General features: G+C 36.7%; 1 protein-coding gene across 2 annotated transcripts in view; it reads right to left on the bottom strand.

Annotated features, from left to right (window-relative positions):
* Positions 1–22311, bottom strand: part of LMBRD1 (LMBR1 domain containing 1) — a 77554-nt gene that overhangs the window by 19866 nt on the left and 35377 nt on the right. For both annotated transcript variants that reach the window (XM_061358596.1, XM_061358597.1), the window contains exons 8-13: positions 17371–17496; positions 14763–14915; positions 5896–5960; positions 5017–5119; positions 3745–3849; positions 2285–2434 (exon numbers count right to left, since the gene is read on the bottom strand). In XM_061358596.1, coding sequence (XP_061214580.1) covers positions 2285–2434; positions 3745–3849; positions 5017–5119; positions 5896–5960; positions 14763–14915; positions 17371–17496 — 702 coding nt within the window. The remainder of the gene's footprint in view (positions 1–2284; positions 2435–3744; positions 3850–5016; positions 5120–5895; positions 5961–14762; positions 14916–17370; positions 17497–22311) is intronic.

Below are 22311 nucleotides of genomic sequence, written 5' to 3'. Positions count from 1 at the left end.
AAGCCTTTGTATTTACTTGGTATGCCAGAGAAGTCCAGATGTGATTTACCAGCATACTCTTTAAGCCTCATGTTACATTAACAATAAAATCAGTTTCTACCCATGTTATTTGATGCACTTTAAACATAGCCCTTTGAAATAGGACAAAAGAAGCTAAAGACCCAGGTTGGCTATCTTGACCTTCACATTTTTTTAATCCTTTAAATGAAGTGTTGTAGCTCTACTCAATTATTCCGGTTAATTCTTCTTGCAGCACTGACCAGGATTGCATTTCAATAGCTGTTTGAATGTCGTAGGAGCCTCCTTACTGCTATGCTATGTTCCTTTGACCCTTTTCATTTCATTCTCTTGACCTTTTTGATTACAAACTCTCTAAGTTCAGATATTATTTGTTGTAACAAACATCTGCATGTTAGCTGTTTAAGTCACAATCCTCCTGCACTTACTGAAACATGGTAATTTTTTTCATAACAAATCAAACTGCTACCTACAGTCTTTATTATTTGTATTTCCCTCCAATATTCCATTTTATATGCAAGTTTTATCATGAAGGATTCTTTTTTCAGGTCTGGAAGGATTAGAGACTAGCTTGGTAAGATCTTTAATGAAAACGTCCTTCCCACCCTTTCACCTATGATGGTTCTGCACTGTAATGAGAGATATGCAAATACCCTACAATATAAAAAAAAAAAAAAGACAACAAACTGCATTTTACAGGGACTTGAGTTCATAGCTATATCTAAATCAGTAATGATGTTCTAGACTACGTACACAGTAAGTAATCATGACAGAACTTCTATGTAAACTCACCACAGGAGCAAGTCACTTTCCTAAACTGATTTTCAGCTCAGCTTCTTGCTGTTACTACACAGATTCTGACAAATTGAGCATGTTTATTTTGCATTAGTTGTACCTAGCATAAAATCAAATAAAAATACATTAAACTTCCTAAACACCAAATATTCAAGCCCCTTGCAGTGATTCTATTATTGTGCTTGGATTGGTATCAGGATGACCAGCCTTCCATTACCAGACACAATTTAGATATAAAGACAGCAGGAAAGTATCATTTATTGAATGCTTCACTTCCTGCAGTGGCAATTCTTCACATACACTCAACAAATCTAAGTTGAACAGGTTCCTTCAATTACCCCTTGCAATCCTTTTGCTCTAAGCACTCTGCATCTACTCTGTTTAAACTGAAAGACTTGATAGAGGTAAGTTACACACTTTACTAAAAAGTTTCAGCTGAAGAAGGTTGGTGGGTAATTTTTTTTTTTTGTTTAAAAGCAGTGTGCTCTCCTTCCAAATGCACAGCCTTCTGGAAAACTAACAGAAGTATTCCAAATCTTCAAAGCAGCATCCAGTTTCTTTGGTCTCATTCAAATCCCTTCTTCCAACCACCCTGGCTCAATTGTTTTCCTTTGCGAAACTTTAATCCCAAACAGCACACCAACATATCTGAACCTCACTGTGTTTGAATAGGAACAATCAGTTCATGACCCAGTTAGCAGCCTATATTTGCAAGATCAGATATAACAAAGCCTACCCCTGTAGGATATCAGATCTTGGTAAACAACTGTCCATAGGACCTTCCAAGATGCTTATGATTTGTAACTTCGAACTTCCCCATAAATATGCAGTCCTCCACTCAAATTAAGACGACACATAAGGACTTAAAGCCTTCAAGGTACAGAAGAAAAAGGACCTGATAAAACCAAAACCTTCAAGTACACAAAAGTCAAATAATAAAAGTGTTTACTGTTTAATTCCATAAAATATTTTATAGAACAAGAACTGCAATGTGTTTCAATAAGTTGGGCGTCCAAAGCATCTGAAATGATAATCTGCATCTGCTTAGCTTCATTCTGATTATTATCCCTTGCTGTAGCAAGTTATCTTTGCCACTTCTCAGAAAAATACATATAAAAACCATCAACTGCAGACAGCCATTGCAACTGTCGTGGGCAGCAACTTAACCATACCAGTACAAAATCTACTGGAAGCTAGCAACTGTCTTATCAAAAGAAGCAAAGTAATACTCAGTTTTATGCTGTCTGAAAATGAACTAGAAATTAAGTTGTGTAACATATAGTACAACCAGTTTCTTGTCTCAGTATTATCATGAGACATACTAGTAGTTAAAAAACCTGCCTACAAAGGAGTCTGCAAAACTGCAAATGGGTCTGACTTTAAAAGCTGCTGTAAACAGAACATTTGACAAAATATAATTTTTAGGGGTTTTTGATGCTTTTTTTTTTTGAAAACAAGTATTACATCTCACCTGTACCAGGTATTTTTGGCTTCCATACATTACATACTGAGGGGCAAGACTGTAGATCATGTAACTTGTATGAAGAACTATCAACAGAAGTATCATACAGAGAAACAAGAGTGCTTGAGGTCGAGTTTTTCCTCTTCTGATTTTGTAAAGCTGAAACCAGAAAACAAATATTAACATAATGAAAACATTGTCTGCCCTCCCCTCCCCCCCCACCCCGAAGACATTTAGAAACCTGTTTAATTCAAGTAACAGCTCTAATTCTACTGAGAAGTGGAAGGCTGCTATAATTACCCTCTGGCAACTTCATTCCAGTAAGTCAAAGCAGGTTTCCAGATACATTTACCTACATTTTAAAGCACAGCTTTTTAACTACATTGTTTATAATAATGACCCAGAACACTGATACACCAGCAGTTAGTAGCAAGATTTAAATAGTGTTGCCTATCAATAACAAACTGTGCCTTGGTTTGCCAAAGAATATTGTGTCCTATGGTCATGATGAGGTGCTGTCTATCAATACACCTCTAATGAGATCTAGACATGGAGGAGTTCTGAGAGATTCCCAGGCCCTGAGAAAACTTGCACACCATATGCTGTTATCTTCTCCACTTAACACTGCAGGGAACAATATAACCCCTTGTTGTTACCCTCTACATACCACTATTCTGTAATCCCTAAGCCTCAACCTAAGTATCATATTAGGGTAAAGGGGCTGGCAGCTGAAAGGTAAATGATGGGAGACCAAAACCAACAGCACATGTCAACTCCATGCAAGGACTCAAGGTCACTTTATGGTGTCAGCACATGAAAGGGTGACAGTATTAAATTGAAAGTAGGCACAGAAGCAAGTAAATACGTAACCAAGCATCACAGATATGAATGGCATACTGTTGGATATTAAGCTGCTTTTTCAAATAGTTATATATTACTTGCAGCATCAAGTAATTCTAGTATCACAGAATCATAGAATGGTTAGTGTTGGAAAGGACCTTAATATCATCCAGGCCCAACAACCCTGCCATGCCACTGTACTTTTATATATCTAATCAAGCTAAACCTGCCTGCCACCTGAAAAGCAAGGCAAACACTACTGACTGTATGCATATCTCAGATTTTGACCATAAAATTCGCTAATACTTTAAGCTATAAGATTCTGATATATTGCAACTTAGAAAAGTCAGAAGCCAAAATGCCCCTGATTAAATGCTTGAGTGAGCTGACCGTACGGCTTGTCAAACTAAGACAGCAGTTTTTATCTGTAACAGACCACCTTTCTGAAGGCGTGAAAATTGTACAACAGGCTTCTAGCATGTATTAGGTATACAGACAAATACTGGATGTTGCAAATAGCATTATGAAGCAGTACATAAATAATGACTATTTATTAAATATATTAAATATTACATACTTGTTAAACATCTTACTGAATATTATACACTAAACTCTTAAGTCATATTTACCCTTATCCAGAAGAACCATATACCCATATTTCGAATCCCTGCCATTGAAGTGAAGATAAAGTACATAACAATAGTTGTAATAAGAATATAATCCAATGGGAAAACCTAAAACAACAATAACAAGCAATTAAAAACACAAAAAAACAAGTTCTTCCCCCCCTTAATGCTAAGTAAGCAGTTTCTACTTACAGCATCTGAACTAGTAGAAGACCTTTCACAAGTTTTACAGAGCTGGCTCCAAATAGAGCTAATATAGATTATACAATAAGTTTGGGAAAGCAACTGAGAATTTTTCTTAATTTAAAACTTGCCTTATTTTCATAGTGTTATATATTTTTAGGACAATAAATACTTAACTCTATTCTTGAGAGTACATTTAAATAAGTCCACAGTGGTAAGTCATTTTAGGACTGTACAGGCATTTTCTTTTTAAATGTTTCTGAACATATTTGCATACAAAACTTAATTTTAGATTTACATTAATAACAGCTCTAAGGAATACCACTGCTGAACATTACTTTTCTGAATAAACCCGAAGCTTAGGGGTTCAAATGTTTTTGAAACCATAGGGAAGGAATGCATTGTGCCAACCCATTATAACAAGATTATGGAAAGAATTCAACTAGGGGAGAGTAAAGCACTAGTTTACATTATGGCTTTTATTTTTCTTAGCTTACCCACAACTGATTGCCAAATTCCTTTGTGGCCTTGTTGCCTTCCAACCCTACTGAAGTTAACAGGTGGTTGTTCTTATACAGGGTTTTGTTGTGGGGTTTTTGGGTTTGTTTTGTTGGTTTGTGGTTGTTTTTTTTTTTTTCCAAAAAATAAAGCATTACTCTAACATACACACAGAGTGCAATATATATTTCAAAGTACAACATACTAAAAAGTGAAAAAGTGCATTTACTTCAACTTAAAGAGGATAAACTACCAAGTACACCAACAACTAGAATGTGACGTAGGGTATGGGAGAAAGGTGCTTTTCTTCTGTACATAACTACAAGTGATGTCATTCTTCATTTCCTCTATGTTCTCATCAGACAAATTACTTTCAAACAGCACCTTCCTCCAGCAAATCAAGATTGTCATATCGGTATCTAATAACTGAAATACTGTTAACAATGAAGTTGCTTTGATTTTAAAGAACACATACCTAGACAATTTTTTATTTTAATGAATTACCTGGGGAACAGTGTAGTTTGCCTTTGACAGCTTACCAGAAAACAGAGAGAAGTATCCACACATATGTGTATCATCAGTTTCTTTACTTACTGTCTGAAGAACAGGTAACAACATATTCAGTGGATTGGTCAGATTAGTTCCTAAAATTATAAATCCTGAGTCGAAGCCAGCCGAATGCAGAGCTTTGTCCAAACTGCAGTAATTAAGAAAAACTCTGTGAGTGCTATGGTTCTGCCAGAGGCCTGTCTTCTGTTTGATTTTAAAGGCAGCTCAAAATGAAACTGAACTAAGCTCAGAGACTGACAGCTTTTTCATATCTACATAGACACAGGCTTTGTTTTACCACACTCATTGCACTTGTCCTGTGAAAAGGTGTATCGATCTGCACTTCCTTGGCATTTTATCTTTTCCCTAGTTTGGGCCACAGGGCTTATTTGCCCAGTCAGCAAAATTAAAAATGTCAACATTTGAGACCTATGGTTAGCATCAATCGTCATTGAAATTCATCAGATTTGCAGCTAGCTATATTGACTTCAACACCATGAAACAATTACAATGTAATGCACATCATAATGGATTATACATGTAATTTAATGCAAGAATTTAAGCAGCTATTACCCAGCCCAAGAAGTACCTACATGCATTAAGATTCATTCAAGCAAGCAGAGTACTTCTGTAGTCTGAATTAAACTTCCTTAAAATCTATGCTTAATTTTTCTGCTGGATCAGAACTGCTTTTAACAGTTAACAGCAATCAAGCTGAACCATGTCCTTTTTTGACTCTGTTTTAGTACATTTTGCTCAGTGTAATATACACTATTAGAATGAGAAATGCAGCTTTAGCTAAAAAAAAAAAAAAAAAAAGTATCAAAGTGGGCTGACTTTTGAAGCAAACCACCCCTGATTTTGATGTCAGAACAGAAAGCATGTAGTTTAAGTGGTTAAGAAAAAAACACTGAAATTACTTACTTTGACAAGAACAGAGAGACAGTGAAGAGTAGCGCCACAATGATGAAGAAAACTCCCCACACAATCTAAAAGTAAAGATTTGTTACAATTTAACTGAAAGTGCTTGCAGTTGATACAAGTGAAAAATGTATCTAAGCTTCAATAAAGGACTAATGATCTCAGACCACCTCAGAGATTATGCACATTTGAAACAGTAATTTTTTGGTAAATACTTAAGAGAAGTGCTAACAAAATGTTTACTTTGTTAACCAGAGCTTATGTCAAACATTTTAAGATTTGATCATCTGAGAACCACCTCTTCACCAGGTGGACACACTAAGCTCAGAAACAAGCATTAAAGTACATCATGTGCAGTACAGAATCTAGCTGTAGATGAGTGGTATTAAGAATGCAGACGAGACATTAAATGAATACAGCATTCAGCAGAACGCACAACCTGTACTTGCCATATCATATGGCAAATCTTAACTATATACATGCATTTGGGTTTAATTAAGGGAAATCAGAGTGTGATTGGCCACCACACCTGTGTGTTCACCTTGTAACACAAGGCAACCTATGCACAGCTTAACTTCACCTTTTCCAAGTGAGAGCTCCCTTCTGTAACCCTACTCAGACACTCCGTGACCAAATCACTAGAAGCAAGTAAAATTTGAGTAACCAAGCCCAAATACTAGATCTACCTTTCTTTCTTCTGCCTGCAATTCTCAGTTAATCAACAGTATTGAGTATTTCAAAGAAATTTTCAAGGTTCAAGTTATAGAAATCATCAACTTCACAAAGTATTTTGACTCAAAGGTTTAAGTTACCTAAAAACTTAACTGTGAAGTAAAGACTTGGGAATGGACTAGAAGAAAAACTGCTTATAAATAGGCAGTAGGGAAAATATTTGAGTCCAGGGTAGACTGCTACTGTTATTCTAAACTACTATGTATCCACAAGTGATTTAAATGAGATTACTACATCAGAACTGACAAAGGCCTCTCTCTGGTGAAAGTTCTAGAAGAGCTTCCTATCCTTTTAATTGCACTAGAGGAGTCATTTGCCCCACAGTCTTCCTTTAGAGTGCATATCCTATCCAGTAATTTGAAATAGAAACAAGTAGAACAGCTGTGGTTATTTAGCCAGAAAGTCATAAGCACAGATAAGTACAGATAAAAATTTTTAAGGATCACTGTAATTAAATCAGATAATGCTATCATTTTAAAAATCAGCAATAGCAGGCTGTTTTTGCAAGCTTCTCCACACTACTACAGAATCCACACTACTACAGAACTGCCTGATGTAAAAAGTAAGAACAGAATTTCTCGGCTAAACCAAGTGGCATATAAAACCCTAAACTAAGTTTACCAGGAGTAAATTAAGATTTTGTAAACCAACCACGTCAGTTAAGATGGGTTCCACATCAGTTAAGATTGATTTTTCGGGTCTTAAGGGTGTCCTTGTTTCAGCTGGTGTTAAGCCATAACAAAAGGGATGGATTAAAATAAGCAAACAGCTGAAAAAGCTAGATAATTTAGTCCCTGAATATAATCATAGTATAAGAAGTTCATTTTAAACAGGAATAATTCAAGCAAATTAGCAGTAAGTTTAGAGAACTGAAAGTAGTATTCAGATATGTCTACACTGTTTTCACCATTTCTTTCTCATTTTCAATCTTTAGAGAAAGAAGCTACCTTCTTTCAAAGGTGGCTTCATTTATTTCAGTTTTTACAAATGGTCTGAATCAAGTAGATTTGGAGAAATAAGGTTGCTCTTTAAGATCTTCATTAAAAACAGGAAAGTGTTTTTATTATGCCCAAATAGAGCACTCAAACCAGCGACTTCATTCTCCACACCACCCTCTACAAGAACAGCTCCTGTGTTTTTTCCAGGGCTACAAGCTAGTTCAGGAACTCATTCTTCAGCTCTCCATCAGGTATTCCCTCTCATTTCTTTGATGGGGAGTGTTGGGCAATGGTACACCAAGGTGAGCTCAGGTAGCAAACTCATTCAGTTACACCTCCAACAGGTTCACCGTACTTTCCTAGAAACCCTTGTGACAGAATATGCTCAGCTACACATGCTGAATTTCCCAAGACAGTAACAGTTTGATTGCCAGACCTGAGGCAATCTAGATCGACTTATTTCCAAATTCTATATGCAGGAACACAATGCATGGTTTTCCGCATCAATGGGGGAGTTCTGTGGTTTAAATTATTTTATTAACCTTAAAACTTGGCACATGGCCATCTTGAAAAGGTTAAAAATTTTGTTACAACTGCTCATTAAAGATATTCAATGTTACAATGGTATTATTGTTCATTAAATTCTGAAGATAAGCTTTCTGCAAACTCAGAATATTAGAACATCATTTATAAAACAGCTCAAATACTGTAAGCCTTATTAGGTACTGATATAGATATTAATATCAAGGTAAGTATTAACTCACACAATCCTACATATTTAAGTGTACTATGATTTTACCTCTCCACAGCAAAATCCCACTAAGGTATTATCTGTAGAGGAAATAGATGTTTGGAAAGAATTAAGACAGAGTCTGAAGCTCACATAACTTCATTGCCTGTTGCCAACTACAGCAGTAGAGAGAGGTCCTTATCTCCTCTGGAATATGCCTGTCTTCCAAAGTGATGCGCAACACTCTCAGAAGTAGTTAAGTAGTTGAAAAAGACCCCTTTTCCCATTTTAACATAAACTCCAGTCCCATTAACTATGAGATTGAAAAGTCTAATATTAAATGCCTTCATTCTACCTTAGTTCATCCTGCATTTTCAAAAAGCTATTAAGACTACCAAACCATAAGTAACTTGTAATTAACATCGACCTACATTTACACAATTTTGAAGCATCAGCTGACTTAGTTCTTTCACAGAAGGGTTCCTTGTGTTTCTGCCTAGATTTTCCTCATACCTCAACTGACTGCAAACCAATCAACTCCTCATTCCTAGTCTATTAAACAGCACTTGGCCTACAATTAAGAGAATACCAACACTCAAGACTAGTAGTTGAGCTTGCAGCTTAGACAGTGCAACCGGGCCTCATCAAGTGGTATTAACCCGGCTAAAATTAAAAGCATACCTCCAGTTGGGTATCATTTTGTATCCAGGTATACAAAAGACTAAGTAATTCATTTCCTTCCCCTACCCCATAAAGTTTAAGGTAGGTTACAAAAACAATGCAGCCGGAGCTGCGGCACTCACTGTTGCCTCTAACCTGCCACCTATAGCAAAGGACAAATCTGTCATAGACAATCTTATTACTACTACTGTATGCTCTTTACTAGCTTTGAATAAACTAGAATATCTTCAAAGATTTTAAATACACTTAGCCATGAGAATTTACAAAATCATTTGTGTCACAGCATAAATGAGAAGGAATCCAGGCCCCTGAGAACAGTAGTACACGTTCAACTTCAGAGCCAAGGACAGCGCTTAATCAAAACCTCGTGTTCTCACAGCAGGACTATTTATCAGCTGGTGCTAAAAAGCTTTTATACTAGAACAGGTGAAAAGAAAAAGACTGTCTCAGCCAAACAACACACAGGAATTAGTAAGGCCATTATGGGGAAAATAAACGCCCAAACAACCAACCAACCAAAGCAAGCATTTGATTTATATTAAGTCTTTCAATGAAAGACAACCTTATTTCCTACTCCCTAGTCCTTCTGAAACCAGGATCTCAATGCAACCATACTTCATGCTATGTAAGCTCCTCCACTGCAATCAGTTTGAACTTATTCATTGCCAGGCCACTTCCTCTTATGCCTCAGCTACAACACACACCTGTATTCAATCACTTGCCACAGAACAGCTGTCAGAGGTGCTGCCTTGCACTTACATCACTTTGATCACCTCTAAGTATCTGCTTGGCTCTTCTAATATACAATCTGTTTTACAAACTAGTATGTATGTGAGTAACTGCCAAAATCCACTGAATCATGCTTTTATGCAAGACTGCAGATATCACAAAAACAATGAGTTGAAATAATACCTACTAATCCAACTTATAACTGCTACCTGAAATGAGTTCCTTAAACATCTTAATAGAAAGCATCTACACAAGCAGGTAAGGAAGCAGCTAAAGTAGAGAACAGTAAGAAAAAGTTTACTTAAAAGTTTTGTTTCAGGTTTGAACATGGTAGTGTTAAGAGACATGGCTAAGCAAAAACCAAGACAAAAATGTCAATACAAGAATTTCTCAGGAGTAAAAATGAAAGCTTACTACTTCTAGGTCACTGAATTGCATTTTGTTTTTTAAGTCAAACCAAATAATTTAGATGTAATCAATTGATTTGTATAATTTTCCCATTACTACCACACATAATCAAATCAGAAGCTGCTAAGTCTTTTCTTACATTATTCATGTTCTGCTTACATCATTTTCACTGGTACCTCCCTTCAGCTCCCTAAATGTTCCCGATCCCTGCATCATCCTTGTTTAAGTTACTCAGAGAGTTCTTTGTCTTCTATCCCTGCTCCCAGATGTCTGCCAGGCTAAGTTGTTTCGTTGATGGACAATGTGTGCTGCTGAAATAATCCTGGAATTTATGACTTCATTTAGGCCAAGCAGAAATAACCACATGATCCACAAATTTATATGATTCTACTTTTAAATACCCCAAATTAACTTCCGGAAATAGTTAATATTCTCCCCTCTAAGAAGCTCAAAGAATACTGCCCAACTGTTTCCTACAGCGCCACTCACATACCAAGAAAAAAAAAAAAGAAAAAGAAAAAAAGAAATTGTGAATCTGATTAGGACAGCTATCCCAAGACTGTGAACTAACACTGATGCCACACCCTAAATGTGAAAAAGCAGTCATCCCTTCAGGGCTGGTATCCATTACCAGAGTAAAGAAAACTGGTGGCACATTATTTAACAGTTATACTGGCCAAGAAGCAAAGTTAGATTCCTCATGGGAAACACTATTTGTATTGGGTTTCCATTACAAGATTTTGGTAGCAGAGGTGCTGTAAGGGGTGAGAGGCCAGAGGCTGCCCTGTGCTAGACACTGCCATTTCCAGTTGGCTTCAGACCAACTGCTGGCCAAAGATGAGCTCAGCCCCGTAGAAAAAATGTATGTAAGAAGCAGGAGAACACAGACAGTAGAGAAACAGCCCTGTAGATGCCAACATCAGAGAAGATGTTGCTGCTCCAGGCAGTTGAGCAGACATCCCTCCCTAGCCTGGTAAAGAGGACCATGCTGGAGCAGATAATCACACCCAGTCTTTAGAAGACCCCACACCAGAACAACTAGGTATTTTCTGAAGGAAGCTGTAGCTTAGAGATCCTACATGCTGAAGCAGGTTCTTTTGACAGGAGCTACAGCCCATAGAGTAGACCAATGCTGGAACAATGACAAAGTATGAGAAGGAAGCAACAGCAGAAGCATATACAAAATGATGGTAACTCCTTATTCCACATCCCCACTGTGCCACTCCAGAGTCAGGACTAAATGAGTAAAGTCAAACCTGAGAAACAGTGGGTGGGGGGAAGGAATGTGTTTTAAATGGTCTTTGGTTTTGACTACTCAAACCAATATTAACTGGCAATTTTCCTCAATTCTGTTTTGCCCATGATGGTAACTGGTGATTACCATGCCTTTCTCAGTCACATATTTTTCCATCTTATTTCTTCCCCCACCCTGCTGATGGGGAGTGAGAGAGCACCTGGGCTGGCATCTGACAGCCAGCCAAACGAATCCACCACACTGTTGCACTTTACAAGAAGTTTCAGGTAACCTGGCAAACATGGGTTTAAAGCTATTGTTAGATGAAGCAAAACACTTGGTATTAAGTTATCATTATGCAAACTTAGGACATGAAATATCCACACCTTTTGTTTTTCATGCTGCCAACCTCCCTTATGTTGAAGATACAGCTGTGAATGCAGCAATAAAGCCTGGCAGTTTAGCCGCACCACCTCTCTTAGGCAACTGAGCTGACTCCTGACAGCACCTACAGTCTGCACTAACACTGTGCCAGCATAGCTGTTATTCAAGCAATTGCCTACAGTTCCTCAGGGCTCAGGGGTGTGTAAATCAAAAGCCCATTAAAACAAGCAAATAAACAAAAAAAACAAACACAAAACCAGGAATGTCCTAGCCCTCCATCCTCAACATAACATGAATTTTACCTATGCTTCTCCAAGGGCCTTCAACAGCAGGCACAGAGACTAACCAAATCTATACAAAGTCCTTATTATCCTTAAGATTAGATAGGAGAACAGTTTCCCCTCTCCCTTGCTACAGTTCAAGTGTACCATTCTTATTTATCAAGAGAATACTGTTCTCTGTAGTAGCCTGCATACATGCTTGGACTGACACCCACACCTTTAAGTCTCTACTTTAGCTAAGCTCCATGAGCATGCTCTGTATTACAGAGGTCTCAATCTTGAATACTGAGTCTTTATTTTCTTACATTACTCACCTTGAGCATCTCTTCAGTTAGTTCACAACTGTTTTGAAATACCCCTTGAGAAACTGATTCAGTAGTCCCAACTTACCATTGTTGACTAGGCTTCACATTTCACAACCTGTACGCTTGTTCACATATTGAATGAATATAATTATGTGCTCTGGAGTTGTTTAGTTTTCTTCCCTAAACAGCTTTTACACGTATCCCTAGAGTGTACTACATTTCTCCTGCTGCTGTCAGATGAAAGTGTGGGAAACCATAATATAGAAGAGAGAAGCAGTAGATATGATATCTACAGGAAAGGTTGCATTCTGTAGAAAGAAATTAGACCAGTTTGATGTAACCTGACAAACCCATGCTGACCATTGCTCATTTACTTGGCATCTTCCACATGTGTTGTTTTTGACTAAATTGAAAAATAACCAGCTTATTTAGCTTTGAGTAAAACAATTATTCTCAAAATTTACTTAACTCTATGTCAAAAAGGGAAAAAATGTTAGTCTTCAGAGAAAAAAAATTGGCCCTGTTTAACACCAAATCACATGCTAATAGATACTCAGCAGTAAAAAATTGAAGTAAGAATATAGGAGGACATTATGCAAACACAATACGACTGTAGAAGTCTGAATGTAGACACTAAATTAACACTGCAACTCAAAGATTAAGTGCTATTCTTAAACATATTATTCTGCTGTCAATCCCAGTAAGAGTCTGCAACCCCCATGGATCTGACCTTCCCGAACACAAAGCAAAAATAGCATTCTCCTTATCTAGTCCTTGCCTCACAACAAATGGAATTTCCAAGTCTGACAAATGGCCATATTCTTGAACAATATACAAGTTGCGCTAAAGATGGAGCTTTGTTTATTGCTTTACAACACTTCTAAGAAATCTTCTGCACTTCTATATTGGTCAGAAATATTACATAGGGATATTAAAAGACTGCCTTCTCTCCATGAAAGGCACAAACTGAACAACTGACAAGTTACGTATTTGCAAAGCCAACTGAAATGCTATTAAAGTAAAACAGTCCTGCAAGAGTTGAGATGCTGTTAAGTGATGGACATTACCACCTCCACAGGACAGCTCCAAGAAAGTAAAAGTAAAGAAGCTTCGTAAAATGCTTCATAGTACAACCCTACTCTATGTGAAAATCTGTCCCTGAAAGTCTTCAAAAAACTGTTTAGATGAGGTATTCAGTGACATGGTTTACTGGTGGCCTTGGCAGTCCTGGGGTAATGGTTGGATTTGATGATCTTAAAGGTCTTTTCCAACCTAGCTGATTCTATGAAAAAAAAAAATTATGCACTTAAGGATCAGACTAAAGGGGAGTTAAATTCAACAATCCACAGTGACTGCTACAGTTATTGAGAGGACAAATAAGTATTCAAACCACAAGAACAGAGACGCACTGAAAAGTCATCCTGACCATTAATCTGTAAGTAACAGTAACTAATGATATTGTACACTATCTATGAGAATACAATGAATTATTAAAGCCCTACAGACAGTAGATATAACCAGTGAATTTCTCAAATCTAAGGTTAAAGTGAAAAGTTACAGAAACTACACAAGCTATTCAAAAATCAAAGAATCCAAACTGCTGAAGTCAATAGCTAGGGGTATTTGTCCTTTAAATGAAATAGCTAAATCTAGTTTTCTAATGTATCGTAGAAAGATAATTCCACTGAGAATTTCGCACTGAAAGTTTTTGTTTAATTGCAATTTCAGGCCCTTTCCATTGGTACTCAGCATTAACAACAGCAATGACATTAGAGGAAATTGCTCATAGCCCCCTGGCTTTTCAAAGGGCAGCCTACAGTTTAAAGTAATGCTAAAATTTCTTCCTGCATCTAGCTGGCAAAAAAATACAGCATATGGCAATATCGTTCCAGAAAAGTACTGGGTTTTAAAACCAGCTATCTACTGAAATCAGAGTCCTACCACCAAAAGAGAACAATATCAAAGTTTTGCACCAGTAACAGTCTCCTTTGCACTGTTAAGTATCAAGTTCTATGCAGCTAGTTTACTACTGATCAAGTAAGTAGTTGGTAAGATGCCCACTCCAAATGCATATATTCTCAAAATACCTCTCACTTCTGTTGACTACATGTAAATTAGATTAACCTAAGCTACCCAACAGTTAGAATTCTTTCTCTTCTTTGCATTTTCACATGCCTGAGGAAAAAGATAGCCAGATTTTCCATGGCAGTGGCACTACAGCAGACCACCTAGGACTTTATAATTTTCAATTTTAACCAGAGTTTACACAAAGTTAAAGGTTCTTCAAGAACCTGGAGTTTGCTATAGTGCTGCCATTCTGTAGTATAACAGTAATAAATAGCTGATATCCAGCATGGTAATTATTACACTTGACCTATGATTTATATGGCAGGAAGAAAGATGGAAGTTATTCCAATTTAAGCCTCAAAAAGAGAGAAAAAGTTTTACCTTCAGAGGACGGATAGCTTCACAGAACTTCGTCCACCAGCTTTTTTCTATAGACTCCAGGTGCCTCTCTCGTCTTTGAAGTGTCCTCAGTCTCCCTTCTAGTTGTTGTAAAGCCCGTCTATCCCTTGATGACAGAGGACGACCATCTCTGCACTGGTTACCAAAAAAATAGTGCAAGACTTTATAGCATATATTTCACACTGTTTCTATGCATACGAAGAGGATGAAATGTAAGTCATAAGATGCAACAAGGAATTCCCATTAGATGGTAGAAAACTTTCCACAATGAGGATGTTAAAAAAAAATTTAAAGAGTGGGCAGTCTCCATGGCTAGAAACACCCAGAATGCCCAGATGTGACCTGAATAACCTGATCTAACATGAAAGAGGTCCTTACTTTGTGTTATCAGGTTCAAACCTCTACTTCCAGAGGCCCCTTCCAATCTAGTTCAATGATTAAGCTAATATATTAAGCTTTACATTTGTATTTCTTTCCAACATTCCACTAGACAGTCAGCTATGTTTCTTGCACTTACAAAAACAAGACAACTTGCTGTTCCAAAAATTATCCTTACAGAAACCTAAACAAGAGGCATCATTACCCAAGAATTAGTTGAGTGTACTAGCTAATTGTTTGATAATTATGTTTAAGAATGCACTCCAATTCTGAGCCTCTAAATACTGAGCAGGCACCACTGAACTCTGTTGTAACTAGAGTACCACATCCTTATATCTCAGTTATACACTAATAAGCAAAAGTAACAAAAGAGTCATTAAGTAGCTGAACCACAATTGTTTCTAACACTGATGCTGCCATGTAACAAACTGATTCTTATATAAAGATTTTTACTGCTTAAGTACATTTTTTATTTATATATATATACATATAGTTTTGAAATTCATTATTCCATTTTTTTCCTCTTATTTTAAAAAAGCCTTCCTGAAAATAGTGAAACTTCACAACTGGTAAAGTTAAAGCACGTCTATTTTAGATAAATTTCTCAAAGTCTGCAACACCAAAACCACATTAAAGGCACATGTAACATTTAAATTGGAGATCACAACATACATTTAACAGAAACACATTCTCCATACCCAGTATAGCATTACAATGAATTGAAAAAAGTCAGTTTATGTAAACAGTCCATCCTCCCCAGCTGCAAGTCAAGCTTCGCTTACTTAATACTAATAAAATAAAGGTACCAGGTCTCTTCGTAGCAGAATACCATATTACATGCTGGTTTTTTTCATTAGCTTAAGTAGCATACTTTCATACCTCTAGTTTTCACTGTACATTTCTCTCAGTAACATCATTTTCTTCACAACTTCATGCAAATGCAACTGAACAACTAGGATTTCAATCACAGACTGCATCAGAATCCTGACCATAATCCATATGCCAAATAAAATTGTTTATACTAATGGTCACATTAAAATATAGACATAACTTAAAGACTCTCAGCTTTTGATCCTGTTTGTTAGTTAGATAAACAAGATCAGTTGCTTGAAAACTCTCATAGGCCATAAGCCATCTGTAATAAGTAATGCTCCATTTTTCAGGGGTTTCTTACTTTTCTCCTATTGATTTCAGCAATACTGATATCTTTGTTGTTGCAATACTCTGTATAAACTCCAAGCTTCATAATTTTAACTGTGGGAGATTGCTTTTTAGGTTTCATTATGCAACAGGATTTCTAGAACACTGAAGGTGCCCACACTCTGTAGAGGTAGCTAAGTATCAAAGGAAAACTGTTTTCATGCTACTGAAGTCTACTATCACAGAGCACACAACAGCACAGACGGACTGACAGGATGAAAGTGATGCATCTTAGTGTGCTTTCCCCCCACCCTGGGCTTGAAAACACTGGTCAAACCATTTTCTGAAAAAGGGTTAAGAAAGGGGGGGAGATTATCCCTAGCGTCTTGTATGGAAAGGATAAATCTTCTCTCCTTGGGCTTGCACTCCTAAGTTGTTCAAAGTGTCATACGTACATTAGCCATAGCTTTTCAGTAAGCTGTCAAGCCATCATGGGTTTACAAATGGTGTTAACATCCTAGGGGTGTTTAGGATTCAGAACAGAGACTTGCATATATATGCTTTTAATAAAAAAATCATTTATAACAGCAAGATACATTAACTAGGGAGCAAGAATATACAGGCCTGTTATTTATTCACAAAGATGATTAATAGTTTGATGAATCTAACTCATGGCAGCTCCATGTAGAAAGTATCCAGTGTTAATAGCCTCACTGCGTGTCAACAAGCAGGATGTCTTACTGGTAGCAGAGTAAGTGAGGGTAGTTTTACTCCGTAAAGTACCTCTTCCATATACCCAAGCAGGACTGCAGAAGGCTGAGTTCAAGTCATCAGCACCACTATTAAACTGAACAAAAACAACTACTGCTGCAGGACTGAAAGAAAACCTAATTGCTACTACAGTAGTGACCACATTGGTTTCCAAGTAACTCAAATACCTGCAAGCTAGTCACTTCTGAGTTGCTATGTTTTCTGGAACAAAAAATTCTCTAAAGCATGACCATAAACTAGTAGCCAAGAAAGAAAAATAAAAATAGAATCATTAATGAAGTGGTAACAATGAAGATCATACCTTTGATCTAAGCCTTAATAGATGTTGCTCCGCTTCTTCAATATCTTCAGTGTTCTCTAAACGTTCATAAGCCGCACTGGTAGTTCCCTTAATCAAGTTTAGAGGCAAAGCTGACATACCATAGGCCTAAAATAAAATGGGGACATTCAAATTTTCTTCCATACATTTTCATCTGCTAAGACAGCTGTATGTTGCAACTATAAGGTATCATTGGTAGTTTTTTTTCCCCACCCTCCTCCTAAGACAAACAATTCTTTTCCTTTTTTTTTTTTTTTTTTTTAGTAAAGTGTAAAAAATACACTATGCAGATTTCAGTGTCCTGAATTGGTCCAGTGGTATTTAAGCATTTCAGGATCACCGAGACAAGAGCATATATAGAAACTTCACATAAGCATGGGACAGGGAAGATTTATCAAGCTTGCCCTTTAGGGGTTTCTGTCAAATCATTATCTTCCCAAAACCTTACTTTTCCACTTTAGACCATAATCAAAACATTGCGCAATATTGGAATTTCTAGATATTGAACTTACATAGTTTTAGAAGCAAAGTATACATTACTGTATACTTTAGAAGCAAAGTATATAGTATAGATCTCTTTTTAGACAGTAGTCTTCAACTTATTCTAAAATAAAATAATGTTGGAAGTATGTGATTTACTAGAAAAAACTGCACAGTAAAGAGACATGGCAGAAGCATGGCGAACACCTAAACTCATTTACACTCCAAGACTACCTAGATAGCCACTCATATTCATAAGTTTTGTTTACATTTACTCCTAGTAAACCCTAATATCATTAAAAGTGTTTGCCAGCTTCTGCATCAGCACTATGCTCAGATTTTTCCAAGACAAAGTTTGTAAGTTCTCCACTACAAATGAAACATTTGAAGTGAGGTAATCAAGAAGAAAATGGCACTATTTCCTCCCTGCTACCCTCTAAGTCTTATACAAAATACAGGACAAGGTCCAAAATTTCCCTCAAGCAGTCTAAAAACATCAGCCATAGCTTTTTTTTGTGCTACTATGGGTGTTATATATATGGCTGTTGGTGACAGATTGTTCTAGGTGCAGAGGTCAGCAGGAAGGCTGTTCTTTCCCTTAATCACAAATAACATGCAATTCTTCTAGAGTGTTTGACATCTGAATATTTGCTAACTTCCTAAACAAGCAGTTTTCTGGATTTTCACAGGAATACTACTCCCAATTTCAAACACTGCTTTACATTTCACACTGAGAATAGATATAATACAAATGCTAGTGTTATAAATGTCACCATACATGCTGTCAGTTCACATGAGCTTGAAGTACACAAAACTTGATTTGTCCTGCTTAAGAACCTACTCAGACATACCAATGCCTCCCCTATTGTACTCAGAGGTAGGTCTAAAACAGCTATTTGCAAAGAAATCTGCCACCAGTAAGCCAGGACAAGCTTACATGAAAGGAACAATTACTTCAATACTGTTGATACAGTATTAGTAGCATCAAAGAGCAAGAGTCACACTCTAGTTGTTCTATCAGCACACCACTGAACCCAAATATACTCTGTGCTCCAGACAGAGCACTGAAATACCTCAAGAGGAGATTACATGAGTATTGCTTCCAGTTTACTGAATCTTTATTTCTCCCATGTCTCACTGCTTCCCATCCTATCTGCAACAGATCCACCTATTCTCCTAATAACTTTTAGAAGAAAGAGTTGCTTTTCTCAACCTTGCAGACTTAATATCTTGCAACATTTTAGACTTGCCAAACTCACATAGCCCATGCCTAGATAACAGAGTAGTCTTTCTTATTAGCAGCCTGGTATCTTAATAGCCACTCAGGAACAGAAGATAGAAAACAAATGAAGTTGAGCCAAGTTGTAAAATCACATTTTACAAAAACTGCAGCAAGCAACTATGTCAGGGATAAACCCTTAAGTATTAAAAAGACTTGGGAAGGTTTTCCAGAAGAAACCATAACTGCTAGAATTTAACATATTTAAATTGCACAATCTACCAAAGAGTTCCACTGAGAAGTGCATATTAAGGTGGGAACACCTAATAATCAGCCAGGCCATTAGCACTCAGATAAATCATGAGGAGCACAGAAAAATGTACACTGAAATTAATACAGCAAATGTCTTCAGAGGAGAGTTAAGAAAAGTTCAAGCTAACTTTGAACATCCACTGGAAAAAGCCTGAAGCCATCAGGTACTATAGATAACTAGAAGTTGATTATAGATCACTTTCTACATCTGCTATGTACAGCTATTAAGATAGGGTCTAAATGATTAACTCATGGCACAAAGTGAGTAATTTTTCCTTGCTAGATAAGTAACAGAACAGCTAAGTTATTTCTGATCAGTCTAGTACACAACCAGCACTGCAACTAAAGGTACTTCACCAACTTTCTCTGGTTAAATATATTTTGAGACTACTGACTTCAAGAAATGATCAGCAAATACTTGTATAGCACAGCAGAAAGACTCCCCATTCCATTTATTTTTAGAGGTACATATATCAAGCATGTGGCTTGGTGTTTTAAACGGTGTGTATGTAATCTTATGCAAGAACTGTCGAAATTAATGCTGACAAACATTTCTTGCGTAGTACTGCCCTCTAGCGAAGTCACACAAACCAGCCATCTAAAAATGACTCCACCAGTGTACAAGACATAAGATCACAAGTTAAAATTTACAAGTATTCAAACCCTTATTTTCTTACAACAGTTGCTTCAAGACTTCACCTGAGAGTTTTAACATGAAACACAAAATGTGCAATTCTACCCACTACACTGTGATTAAAAATGCATCAATTCAAGTTTAAAACTGATAATATCTAGTTTATGTTATGCAGCCCTTTAACAAAATAAAAAGTCTAGTATGACATAATTCACTTCAACATGAATGGTCCAACAAAAAACAACAAAAAACAAAAACAAACAAAACAACAAAACAAACAAACAAAAAAGAAAAAAAACCCAACCCACTCCACTTCAATGTTTTTCAAAACTATACCCTCCTCCATGCAGCTAGATTGAACAGTTTCCTTGAAGAGTAATCTGAGTTCAGTAGCAGTCATCTACTTCCTGGCATTAACTGGTCTCCATCTCTAGCTGTTGGTACATACTACCATTCTAAAGATAAAAACCATAATTCAAGAACCTTATTCCCAGATCAAACGTGGCAAACAGTGACAGTGGTTCACGCATCCTCCCTAAACTGTGAAAAGGAAAAAGCTTCCTAAATGCATCTGAAGATGTCAGATAACATCATGGATGGTTGGACTGGGGCTCTGTGGAGGTTTTCTGGGTTTTTCTGCCCCCCCCCCCCCTTGTTGGTAGGGGAAAGCTCATGCCACACAGCTTGGAAAAACTATTCAAAATGGTAACTTGCAAAATCTAATTTCTTTCACAGGAAGTTTTAGTATCAAATCTTTAACTGCTGTAAGAGCACACACATTTTTGAGTAACATTGGTATAACAAAAACTCAAAGCCTACAACAATGGAACAGATTGACCAAACTGAACTGGTATGCTCAGTATAACATTTGTGTGATCTGTTGCACAAAAGATGAACAGTGCATGTTGTGCTTCTTTATCCATTTCTCTAACATTCATCATTACAGTATCTTGCTACACATTAACCTTTATTTTGCATATTAATGTCTTCTCTCCACAACACAGATTCAAAGGTTGTCTCATTTATCAGCCTAAGGGGGCAAGAAAAGGCTTTTGCTTTGCAAGCAAGGTTTATAAGATGCAGAACACAAGTATGACAAGTCTCTACACTACAGTTGTTCCACTAGTGAATTTGTGCTTGCTGGACATATTGTCTGTAAAAAATTTAAATGACTCAGTTGTAATATGGAACATAACTACTTTGCCCAGCTGCCATCTTCTTCATTGCTCTATCAGGCTTAGAAGAGCATTAAGAACCAAACAAAAGATGAACCTACTTTCAACCTATAACTCTAAAAATCTCAAAAGTACAAAACTATTATTGATCCAGCAACTTACTACCTACAGATCTCCAAGAAAATAGTAGGAATCAAGCTGTTAAAAACACCTAAATTGGTTTGCTATTTTGGTTATTTACTGCTTCATGGAGAAGTGAACATAATCAAATAACTACATTTCTTTTATATTTCACAATTGACATTGAAGTGATTAAGTGGTAATGATGATGAATGCTACTAATTTCTTTATTTCTCAATAACTGTTTGATGTCTACCTAAGAGAAAATCAGCAGTAAATGAGAGCTTTTAATGTCAGATTATAAAAGGCTTTAAGCTTTTTGGCTGTTAATAAATCAGCTGCTAGAAAAGTAAATCATACTCTGGATAAAAATTAGGTATTAAAAGGTTATTACAGTTGTCAGTAGACAAACTGAGCTTTGTAACATCTCCTTTCTGGATCAAGGAAAAAGGATCACTTTAAGTTTCGTAAGAAAACACATAATGCTTGTTAAGTGTCTAGAAAAATTACACAGCCAGTTACAATTCAAGGACACACTAAATGAGATACACAAGATCACTCAAAAACTAATCTGCCTATCATTGTGGAATGCATTATTCTGCCTTGAATTCAAACAGCATCTGAAGCTAACAACAACTGTTGTATTAATACCTAAGGCAATGTGAGACCACTTCAATGCAGAACACATTAATGAAAGAAGAAATGCAAACTGCACCATCTGTGAAACCATTTCAAACTCTACCCCAGCCAAAATCAACACAGCACTGCAGCACTAATTTGTAGTTTTCTTGTTGTATTCCACATTTATAGATAGAGAAAACTGTCTGCACTAATCAAGGTCATGGATTTATTGAGTCCCCCTGAGGATCACTTGTTCGCGTATCTTAAAAAGCAATTTTAAATATCAAATGGTGTACTTCAGTACTATGCATTACATAGCATCAAAAAGTAGACTTTATATTACTAAAGTTTTAAAACAGAAA

This window comes from Neopsephotus bourkii, unplaced genomic scaffold, assembly GCF_033783945.1.
Source record: "Neopsephotus bourkii isolate Nb327-2 ecotype Australia unplaced genomic scaffold, CSIRO-AGI_Nbou_v1 NB_947, whole genome shotgun sequence".
NCBI classification, from domain to species: Eukaryota; Metazoa; Chordata; class Aves; order Psittaciformes; family Psittacidae; genus Neopsephotus; species Neopsephotus bourkii.
Note: the sequence above shows the minus strand (reverse complement) of the source record. Positions and strands in the feature narration are given on the sequence as shown.